This window comes from Amblyomma maculatum, chromosome 4 (genome assembly GCF_055883805.1).
Source record: "Amblyomma maculatum isolate TAMU_Amacu chromosome 4, ASM5588380v1, whole genome shotgun sequence".
Classification (NCBI taxonomy): domain Eukaryota; kingdom Metazoa; phylum Arthropoda; class Arachnida; order Ixodida; family Ixodidae; genus Amblyomma; species Amblyomma maculatum.
In genome coordinates this window covers 50,410,424-50,422,403 of record NC_139347.1, presented here as the reverse complement: position 1 = coordinate 50,422,403, position 11,980 = coordinate 50,410,424, and the positions used below count along the sequence as shown (strand labels likewise).

Genomic DNA, 11,980 nt, shown 5'->3' with positions numbered 1-11,980 from the left:
GCTTTTCTTAAGTTCCGCCTGTAAAGGCAAGATACGACCGCATGATGACTCCCATCTGTGACTGCCTATTCTGATTTAGTTCACGTTCATACACTTTGCTATACGCTAAACATTTCTAACATAACCTAGTTCTAAGCTAACACACTATGTGACAGACCACACGACTTAGAAAACAAAGCCTCGCTTTAACCAAGTAATCCAATCGTTCGTGCATGGTCGAGAGGTTTCATGTCTGACTTGGGAACTGATGGTCATGGGTTCGATTTCCATGTAACCTTCCCTTTTGATAGCTTCCGAGTTGGAAGCTTGGCTCTCGGGTAGCAATAGGTACCGCCTTCATGCCTGAAATCCATGTAACCTGCCGACTCCGACAGGTCAGAGGCATGCTTGGGATTCTTCGCTCACAATGTTCACAATGCTCACCGCTTACCTTTCTCGTTCGCTTTCCACCTTATGTTTTCACCTTGCCCTCTTCCGCCTCTGCCTACCTCACTTTGCAGGCTCCACTGAAGTACCGTTCACAATATTTACCATATCTCGCAATGCTGGCTGTAGGGTGGCCACTGGGTGTTCCCTGTCTCCGGTATTGTTAAAGGCTATGTGTTGGACGCGATATCGATAAGAGGTCTGTCGGAGCTAAGGCGAGGTAGAGCCAGCTCTGACAGCGTTGGTGTTCGGACTAAAGCTTGCATTTGTGGCTCTTCACGATGCCGCTCTAGTGCCAACTTCTTCGTCCTGCGCCGTGCCGCGAGTGGCTATCGGCTAGTGCGCGACGCGAGGGGCGCTTACAGGTCCCTCAAGATCCCCACATTGTCATTCATTCATTAGACTGTCAGAGGCGTCTGTGCTCCCGGTGATCATGGCGGGTTGCGGCAGGCCGAGCAAAATCTTGTACCTCAGACTGGCTAGTGCAAACTATAATAAGGTGACCCCTCAGCCACCTTATAGCTGCCCATCGTTTAAGCCGACGTCGACTCCGGCAGCAACAGCGACGTCGCTCAAGCCAGGAACGGGCGCCCGTGAGCTGTTCTCTAAGCCTTAAAAGTGTATCAACCACGTTTTATTTTTTATTTTTTTGAAAGCTAGTGAAGGAGGCTGCCTAAGCACTGTTCTTTACCCATCGTGGGATAACAAAGAAAACAACGCAGCCCCTGATTGATCAGGGGCCCGAACCTTCGCCTTCTTAACTTTGCAACCAGTACGCTACCCGCCATGACATAAGCCCAGCATGCGCTAACCTTCGCTCGGACAAGCTGTGTCCGTTTTCAGTGGACGCCGAGGGAGAATAAAATGCACGTTGTTCGCTGCGACGCAGATGCTGATGGTGAAGAGCAAGACAAAAATTCTCATGGCAGTCAGTGATTACTAGTACGGTCCTAGGTACTTCGTGTTTAATTTCAGAGCTATAAAAGTAATGGTAAAAAAATAATTCACTTGGCGCAGAATGTCTGACCACATTTACAGCCAACCGTTAGAACGTTCAGTGCTTCGATGAGGACGCTTTAAAAATGATCGTTTACTTTCGGTCAACATTTAAATGCTCTGTACTAAAGAGCCCATAGTGAGACTTTCTTTGGAAGTTATTTTTTTAATGTAAGACACGCAACTTTCGTACTTCTTTATCTCACTTCTTGAGCTAAATGGGCATTTTATTACACAACCGCCCTGTTCGGGCTTGCTCAGTATACCGTCTTTAACGGCTGCGGTGATGCTGAGTTCAAGGTGGCGTAGCGAATATTTTTTGCTGCCGCTCAACTGCCGCTACATTGAAAACAGTTGGATGTTGCCAGACCAACATTTTTTGTTTCTGCCAAGCCATTTAAAGAACTGAAACAAAACGTTTAAAATCCCGAACGAGCGCACATAGGAGAGCGTACCTGAAAAAGATTCAAAGTCATAATTGCGTATCTGCTCTTGGTCCCGATAAACATAAATATATTGCTTTATTAGGCGTATAGTAGGTACACCAGACGAGCACAACCGGCTTTCCTCTCTCTGAGTGCCTGTTTACCTAAGGAGCAGATAAGGGCAGTCTAAAACTTAGATGGTTAAATTTAAAGCTTTCTTCAGTTATAGAACCATGCAAGACTTCTAGAAGCAAGAAAACCGTACAACTAACTAATGTTCTACAATTTGATCTTCAATGTTGTGACACACTGCGACGAACGACGTGAGATTCCCGGACCTAGTATGTATCGCCGCTCTAACTGCGTACGTCTGCATTCAAAAGGTTATAAAACCCAATATTAGTGAAAATACGACTTTACTGCAGTCTTTTAGCACAGCCCAAAACAGATACTACATGCTTGGTGTGTGAATTACCTAAATCTCTCCGCCCTCCTAATCCCCGATCCTTGGCACAGATAGCCGCTCTAACCCAGCCTTTTGTTCCCCGTACTTTTGCACACAGGAAGCTACTAAGAGGGTCGCGCAATCCACCGGCAGCCATAACTGGCCACCTGCCACAAAGTGGCTGAGATATTTCGATAGAGCCCCTTCAAAAAAAGAAAATAAATAAAAACCTCCATGCACTCAATATACCTGAAAGTAATATTTTTCACCAGTGCCGCCTTTCACCACGTTTTCAAGGCGGGTGTATACGGTAAGTCTCCTCAAAGCCTATATGAAATTGTTTTCAATTTCGCTAGTGCTGGAGCAAATCAGGCGACTCACCTGTTGCCGGGTCATGTACAGCGGCCGGTTCATCAGGATCCAGGTGACCGTCTCCTCGCAGCCGGGCGTCGTGCTCGAACCCTCGTAGGTCATGTAACTGTCCGTGTCAGGAAGCAGGTCTTGGATGGACACCGACTTCACGGCTACCTGCGAGCCTGTAGGTTTGTCGAAGAGTGAGCGGAACAGAGCTCCGCCAATGCTGCTGCACTGTTTTTCATTTTTTTTTGGCACAGTTTGATTTGGAGATTTAGCACTGAGATACTGACACAGAGTTTGGTAAAGTGTTGAACTTCTCAAGTTTGGTTTAGTTTTAGAGGAAAGAAAAGGCGTGGTATTTGTCGCACTTATAGGTGGACACCTGCATTTGAAATAACGGTATACAATTGGAGGTACTTACACCGGACCAATTCTTTGCAGGTTTTTGGAAACGGTACTCTACTATCGATCGTAACCATACCATCAACCAGGTGATGGAAAAATGCTCGGAATATAACCAACAGTACCACGCGACCGTCGACTGCTCGGTCCTGCTGCGCCAGAAGACGCAATAGGTGACACGGCACAATCGAGGGCACAATTCCTGCTGCTGCGGTGAGCTTCGTCTGCTAGGCTGTTTTGATAAGTGCGAAGCAGCCTCTGCGCACATAGGCTGTTATCAATCGGAGCCTCAAAAAGCTGCCGAAACTTTTTATCTGCTGCATATCGTTACGGGACGGCAAGCCAGGGTCACCGAGACATAGTCCCGATCTTGGGCAAGGAAGAAGGACGAAGATGAACAGATGCATGACATGATATATGTGATGCATGAAGACAAAATAAAGAAGACAACGGCTTGCCCCCACGGTGATAACCGGATGAAACATGACCCAGGAAGTGAGCGGGCCGCAGATCACCAGCGTTCGATGGCTGAGTCTCAGGAACGCACCGCTGTCAGAGGCAGTGGTGATGTCCTCATGTGTGGCGGCATCTTGGTCAGTGGGGTCATCTGTTCGGGTCTCTCCTCATGTCTTGTGGTTGTGTCGGTGGTGTCTTGGGTCGGTGGGATCATTTGGCTGCGCTTTTTCCTCGTCGTGTCTTAGGGTCGGAGCGGGGGACGGGACGGTTGAACGGCGAGGTCGCGTTGAGTCCGGCAGGCTGAGAAACAGCCAGGCAATGCCTTCCAGAAACCCGCTGCCTACCGGCGTAAGCAGACGCAGGGCGTCGAAGCTTCGGGTCAGGATGAGGAGGGATGATGAGCGTATCCCTCATCTCCACAAAAATGTTACGGGGCGACAAGTTGGAGAACAAAGAGAAGACGACCGATGACAATGAGACGATTTTAATGAATGCCCGCGGGGATAGCGCGAGCGCTCCTCCTCGCGCCTCTGCTCGCTTCCTCCTCGTTCGTGACAATGTAGTGCGATTAGTATCGTAAATAACAGACATTTGCAATAAACAACTTAGAATGCCAAATAACCAGTTGCAATCGTTACTTTTGGCCCAATCAATTGCCGATTTCATTTCATTTCATTTCATTTATTTTTCCCTTAAAGGCCCGAGGGCATTACATAAGGGGGGAGCAAACTCAATATACAATGCGAACAAGAACAGGAAAAAAACAAGAAAAGAAAAGAAAACAGAAACAAGAGAAATAATGCAAGGGTTAGACGAAATAATTTTAAAAAACAAAAAGAACAAAATACCGTAAGTAAATGGCGCCGAAAAAGTTATACAAATTTGCATGAGAAAAACGCTTTCACGAAACTGGTGAAACTTGAGCCGGTTGGTACGTCATCGATGGCAATGTCAGCACAACTACAAACACACGTAAAAAAAAAAACGATGACAATACATTTTGGCGTATTAATTAATTTGAACGATACCCCCTCGAAACTATACTCAGATATAGAACCGAGGACAAGTGTAGTATTTGGAATGTTGCACGTTTTTGCACCAATAAAACCCATAAGCACACAGCAGATAGGAGAAGCGTTCGCAGAACTCGGACATGAAACTTGATTAGAGGGATTGCTTTCGACGGATGAGAACAGCCAAGCAGACGACACTTGCTCGAGAGCAATGATTGTGCGCCCACGCTCGTTTCTTTTCCCGATTTTCACTTTGATTCGGCTCAGCGCCATTGCACCAGGTAGTCGACGATGGTTCGGTACTGTTAAATAACTGGCAGGGTGTACATATGTCGCCTGTTAGAATCCGTATCACAAATGGACCTTTAAATTTTCTAGTAGACGAATGCTAAATTGGAAACGAAAGGATCCACACTGAACGCTGCGCAAAGAAGGGCTGCGTCAAAATTGTTATACTGAATAACGTGCGTTTGTGTTTTTATTTCGGCACTTTGGAATAAAGTCAGGTCACGAAAACATCTTTTGAGCTACATGCGCTATTGAGAAAATTTGTGCCATGCGGAGTTATCCAGGGCATTCGGAGGTAGCAGTATCGTCTGTTCGCGATGCTGACACTTCACATTTGATGCACAGCTTAGCTCGAGGCAATTGAGGGCCGACTTCACGCCTGCGTAGGGAAAGGAACGGCTCGGTAGCAGTCTCTCTTACTGGACTACTGGAGCATTTAAGGAAATAAAAAGTAAAATAGCGAAAGGTGGTAAAATGGGAGAGGAAATAAAACAGAAAATTGCACCGTTAATGTTAGCTATCGCTGTGTTTATTGATTTACGCAATGAGCAAAATATTTATTTTCTCTTTGCAAATTTTCAGAAATAGAAAAAAAAAAGCTTTGGAATTGAGTAGTGTTATAGTGCGAAGCAATTTCCTCCACATTTAGAGCAGATAATATTGGTGCATATTGAAAATCACTTGACTTTTAGATGTAACTTACGATGCAAAAATGTATAATCTTCATATTAATCTTTGCACCAGCTTAGAAAACGGGGATGTAGAAGAGTCGCACAGGACTCTTCTATCTCTTCGTCTTCTATGCTGATGCGAAATTGAATGCGATTCGCCGATTTGCTCAATTTTCTGCTTTTCTCTATAATACAAACCTCATTTCCACGGATGATGTACGAAGTTACTTTGTATTCCTTCTGACAAGAAGACTTGCAGGGGAGAGATGTGAAGCGCAAGAAGATGCTAGCAACTTCTAACGGTCCTATAATATATCTAGCCGATAGGCACCACTCAGCGGCTGAGTCCTGAGTCCTATGATGGGAGCAAAAGTACCCGGAGGTCGCGAGCTCAAAACTTGCCCATCAGCTTAGTGCATCTCTTGGCTGTATGTGTTTTTTGCTGATGGGATGTTCTGGAATTGGCCGCTACACATACTCCCCCCCCCCCCCCCCCCCCTCTCCAACACACACACACGCACATCCGCCCAGGAAAACTTTCTCGGCCACCTCTTTCAAAGACGGAATAGAGGCAATACAGAGGCGCACTCGACGCCCTCACGTGATCTCGCTTAATTGGCGCAGCAGCGGCTCGCCTAAGAGTATGGCTCATCGCGATCCGTCCACGAAACATCCATCTCTCGCCACTCCACTCAGACAAGACGTACCACGCGGAGAAAAAAAGAAGACGGAACAGCGAGGCCGCGTCTAAGGCAAGATGCACCCGAAGGGAGGCACCAGAGAAGGCATCTAACGAGCGTCCAGCGATCTCACTGCAAGGGCCCGCCCTTCGCGCCGGTGGGCCCCGAAGGACCACGCGCGTGCGCGCCGCTTTTTTCTCCCGCGCGACCGATTAGGGGGAGGCCTCATTAGCCTCCGATGGCTTCCGAGGACGCTGATCGCGGCCCAATTACGAGGATTGCCCATCGCCGGCGGCGGAAGCATCTCGCAGCTCAACACGTGGTCCCCGCCACCGCCGCCGTCGCCGCCGCCGTGCTACCAATGCCGACGCTTCCATCGGCAGTGGTAGAGCGGACAGCCACTCCTTCTCTACAGTTCGTAATAGAGTGGTTTTTGCTATAGTCCTCTCCACGTCCAAGAGAGTGGGTGGCCTCGGTGGCACGTGCTCACTGCATTGAAAAAAACGCTAGTACATCCCTCGAGTACAGACTGACTCCAGTGGAGGCCTATGCAGATGCCACGATATAAATGCAAAATTCTGCGGGAATTATGCGTGAACTAGACTTTTCAAGTGCAAGGGAAATAAATGAAGAAGAAGAAGAAGAAGAAAAGGAAAAAGAGAAAGAAGAAGAAGAAGAAGAAGAAGAAGAAGAAGAAGAAGAAGAAGAAGAAGAAGAAGAAGAAGAAGAAGAAGAAGAAGAAGAAGAAGAAGAAGAAGAAGAAGAAGAAGAAGAAGAAGAAGAGAAAGAAGAAGAGAAAGAAGAAGAGAAAGAAGAAGAGAAAGAAGAAGAGAAAGAAAAAGGAAAAGAAAAATAAAAAGAAAAATAAAAAGAAGAAGAATATAGAAAAAGTAGGAAAAGGAAAAGAAGAAGGAAAAGAGAAAGAAAAAGAGGTAGGAAAAGGAAAAGAAGAAGGAAAAGAGAAAGAAAAAGAGGTAGGAAAAGGAAAAGAAAAAGAAAAAGAAGAACGCTCACTCACCCGCAGCTGATGCTTTCGCTCCATATTCGGTTCAGTAGCGTTTAACCCTTCTAATTTTTAAAGTGTTTAGCCCTACTATTCTTAAAGCTTTTAGGAGAAAATTTACACTAACCCCATGATGACATGTTCTATTTTGACAATCACTGTCTGTCTGCGATATATTGTATCGTATATTAGATACTGAATTCATGACTGGAGTGTGTTATTTGTAGAGGTCAATTTTAACCGAGTGCCCTGGGTTAAAAAAACGAAATCACTCAACGGGCAAGCCGCCTTGATACGTGTGCTTTTCAAGGAGGCAGATGCCCTGGTTGGCTCATGATGGCGCCCGCAGAATGTGTCCGAAACAAGTGGCAACTACACTCGTTCTTAGCGTAGCGTCTGGGAGGGTGTCAATTTCGCGTCCCATTTAGTATCTGTCTGCTAGTCAATTTGCAGGCTAGTTTGCGATAGGTATTCAATCGACGACATATCTATCTCTAGTCGTATGCCGCTAATTATAAGTGCAGGTGTCAACCGAGAAGTGAGATATGTACTGCGTCTTTCTCTTCTCCCAAAAAAACCGAACCAAGTAAAGGCGTAAAACACTGCCTAAGCCTGTGCCGGTTTATCAATAATATACTGCCGAGCAAAACCATGCCTAAGAACGATGTTTTGCACGACGTTTTGCCTGACGACTTCTTTCAGCCACTTGGCCTCATTTTCCCTCGCCGTGATCATCCCTACAAAGTCAATCGCCCGGTGTGCCATTCATCTTTGTACGCACAGTCATTCATACCTACAACCATGAGTCACTGAAATAAGCTATCATCAAGTATTGCCACCGAGATTCACCCAGACAAATTTCACAAAATGCTACATGCTCACATCAGAATGTGGCGTCTCTGTACACCACTGATTAACATTACATAGAGTAAATAATCCTTCTTTTGTGCTCCCTCGAATACCGCTACCTTATTTCAGATGTTTTGTATTCCAAATCTGCGCTGTAAGCAGTTTTTTTTGTTGTTTTTATATAATTAATTTCAACTGTTTGAATTTTTACTCTTTTTCCATTCGAGATCTGGTGTTGTTCTGCTGTGCTTCTAAAATGGTATTTGTATTTTGTTTCTCTTGTCTGTTTTTGAACTAAGTGTTATCAAAGTGCTTCGTGTGTCCCCCCTATGTAATAATACCCTCCCCTGAGGGCTTTTAGGGTATTTGAATGAATAAATAAATAAATAAATAAATAAATAAATAAATAAATAAATAAATAAATAAATAAATAAATAAACAAACAAACAAACAAACAAACAAACAAACAAACAAACAAACAAACAAACAAACAAACAAATAAATAAATAAATAAATAAATAAATAAATAAATAAATAAATAAATAAATAAATAAATAAATAAATAAATAAATAAATAAATAAATAAATCTACAGTGTTTTTTCACATAATAATCAGTTTAAGCGGAGCTTAATTTCCTCTAATTTTTTCAGTCCCGTATTCTATTATTATTTCACCACGACATTGTGAAGGGGCCTACCAAGAGTGGTACATTTTCTGCACTTCTGATTTCCTAAAAAACAAACAGCACTTATTCTACACTTTGCTGTGTGCGTCCCCTGTAAAGCGTGCATTGCGTGTTAAGCATTAGTGCTATCTAAGAAGCCGAACTTCTCAAGTGGCGGAACTTTGATTAGTCGAGCAGGTATTAAGCTTTTTATATAATTGTAATAATAATAATTGATTTATACTGCGCTTTAAGGCAAGAAAGAAATATGGGATAGAAAGCGGTGAGAGAGAAAGAGAAGCCGTAGTGAAGGGCCCCGGAGATATTTCGGCCACCTGGGGATCTTTAACGTGCACTGACATAGCGCGGCAATGTTCAGGGTACTGATCGTGAAGCATACGGGTTCGAAAGCTCGTTAATTTGACATTTTCGCAATAAATGTTTATAAAAAGAGGTTTCTTTTATTTCGTATGTTTGTTACAAGCGTCTTTTGTCTACCCGAGGATGCAGAGTAAGCTAACAGGACTTTGCTGGCGGTACCTCGCGTAGCGACAAAAGTTTCTTAATATGAAATGTGAAAAAACCAATTCAAAGAAGTTTGGCCGCATTTCTGGCGTGCAGTATTGAACTACGATGTCAATTCAGAAAACTAAAAAAATAAAAATGGGCCTGCCTTCGAAGTTGATCTTTTAATTTCGTGATATAGCCTAGCCGCTTAAAATTTGAAAAATAAAAAGTAATTAGTCGTAGGTCCTAAGCGTTTAAAAATTGAGCTCTATTACGCGCCCAAAGTCCACCTTACTATACAATCGACCTGCAATGGACCTGCTATACAATGAATCTAAATGCTTAGTTCTCCCGCCCTGGTTGTACTGACACCACTAAAACTGAAACAAGCAAAATTAAACGAAACTCACAGACCACCAATTGCACAACTGTTGCTTTCCTAGCTCAGAAGCAGGCGGCGTTCACCCCGCACGCAAAATGCAGCGACAGTAGCAATACGTTCAATATTGATTTTGATCACAACAGGCAACCAGCACGACATTATGTGTTCCGATCAGGAAACAACAACGAAGTTGGGAACATTAAGAGCCACGCGTTTATCTGTCGAGCTGGCTATCACCATATGCCAAAAATGTGTCGTAATCTTCATTTCGGACGCCAGTGCTCTTGTCACTAGGTCCATTCATTTAACCTACACCAGCTACACTAGTCTAGCGAAGCATTAATCTTGGTATTATAGTTTTGCTACACTGATGTGGCCGGTGTAGGTAAAAAAAATGGCCCTACTGAGAGCTAGTAAGGCGGAGGTTTAACATTGCAAATATGTTGCTGTTCGTGGCTTAAGCTCGTGTTGTATAACTCTTGCGTTACCTACTTCATTCGCCTCTCACTTTGCTCACCTTTAAAAGCCAAGTGCAGCAGCTGACTGGTGAGAAGCCGAAGCTCTACGTTGGCGGCATCTCGTAGCTGAAACAGGACAAATTCAGAATGATATAAACCATGTATGCTTCATCAATCATTGCACTGTTTGGACAAAGTAAAACAAAAATAATTCATGAAAAAAAAAACGAAATTCTATGACGAGTAAAGTGCTCTGTTGGTCGATGTGCGAATCGTACTGAAAGGATAGAGAAAAGCGGCGCATGTGTGCAGGTTGTGCAACATATGATGTGGCAGTTTGCAGGAATAAAGCTGTGTCCTGCAGTGTTTTCATTGAGCCGCCCTGAATTGAGTAGAATCAATAGTATTTGTTCATTAGGTTGGATAGTTTACATTAATCGCGTAGAGTTTACTTTTAGTTTAGATCGAAACACAAATAAACCATTTGGCAGGCAGTTTATTGCATATGGTTGCTTGAGAAGTGTATAGACTGTTCGGCAGCGACTGCCTGCGCTAGGGGCGGGATGTCGGAAAAGGTCAGGTGGCATACTTCTTTACCAAATATAACGTGAACATAAAACTGGTAGAATTGCTTTGAAATAATACTTAAGCAGCGCGAAATACACGTCAGAAGAACGAGAGACGACACGAGCGTTGCGTCGTCTCTATTTTGTTTTACCATGAGCTAGGAATGTTTTGAAGGTATCACTCAAGAACGACTAAGTGACAATCCAGGGTACACAGTAGGCTTAGCGACTTCTTGCTTCAAGACGTCCTTGTAGAAATTATGCTTCCTCAATCCACAAGGTTGGGACCAACTTTTGGGGGCAATTACAGAGGCTGAAAAACGCTAGTTTTCCGGATGAAGTCCTTGCTCAGCTATCGGAGAGCATCTTGGCAAAGGGGCAGGGGCAGGGGAGGGGGAGGGTGCTGAAAATGAGCGCACGCACGCACGCACGCACGCACGCACGCACGCACGCACGCACGCACGCACGCACGCACGCACGCACACACACACACACACACACACACACACACACACACACACACACACACACACACACACACACACACACACACACACACACACACACACACACACACACACACACACACACACACACACACACACACACACACACACGCACATACGCACGTACGTACGCACGCACGCACGCACGCACATACATACATACATACATACATACATACATACATACATACATACATACATACATACATACATACATACATACATACATACATACATACATACATACATACATACATACATACATACATACATACATACATACATACATACATACATACATACATACATACATACATACATACATACATACATACATACATACATACATACATACATACATACATACATACATACATACATACATACATACATACATACATACATACATACATACGTACATACATACATACATAGGTGTACTGTAACACAAAAAGACTGCTTGTCCACTGTGACACTAGAGTCGTATATGGTATGCATGATATGTATAGCTTTAATGAAATGCCGGCAAACGACGGTTCATTGTGTCACTCCGTCCCGCTTTCGTGCGGGAAAAGGTACATCAACCAGATAGGCCGATGTGTTAATTAGCTGCTATTTGAACTCCGCAGATCCTTAAAAGAAGCAGCGCTAAGACTGTTTCCCTCTCTAAGAAAAGATACCGGTCTTGTGCTATTACACTGATCGTGTCCGCAGGGAGTTGGTGGAATCGGTTTTGGTTAGGCAGGAGGAAAACACATGCGCTTCTTCGCCATCTGTCAATCTAGTAGAAAGAGAGAAGTGTTCCTGGCAACTGCGTGTTGTCCAGATGATAACAAGAGTTCATTTATGACGAATGGTGCTTATGCTTTGCGTTTTAAGGGTTAG

The 11,980-nt window shown here is 44.1% G+C and overlaps 1 protein-coding gene across 1 annotated transcript in view; it reads right to left on the bottom strand.

The window, feature by feature from the left end:
* Positions 1–11,980, bottom strand: part of LOC146190964 (carbonic anhydrase-related protein 10-like) — a 61,212-nt gene that overhangs the window by 7,209 nt on the left and 42,023 nt on the right. The window contains exons 4-5 of the mRNA XM_084600262.1: positions 10,083–10,149; positions 2,674–2,828 (exon numbers count right to left, since the gene is read on the bottom strand). Of these exons, the coding sequence (XP_084456388.1) occupies positions 2,674–2,828; positions 10,083–10,149 (222 nt within the window). The remainder of the gene's footprint in view (positions 1–2,673; positions 2,829–10,082; positions 10,150–11,980) is intronic.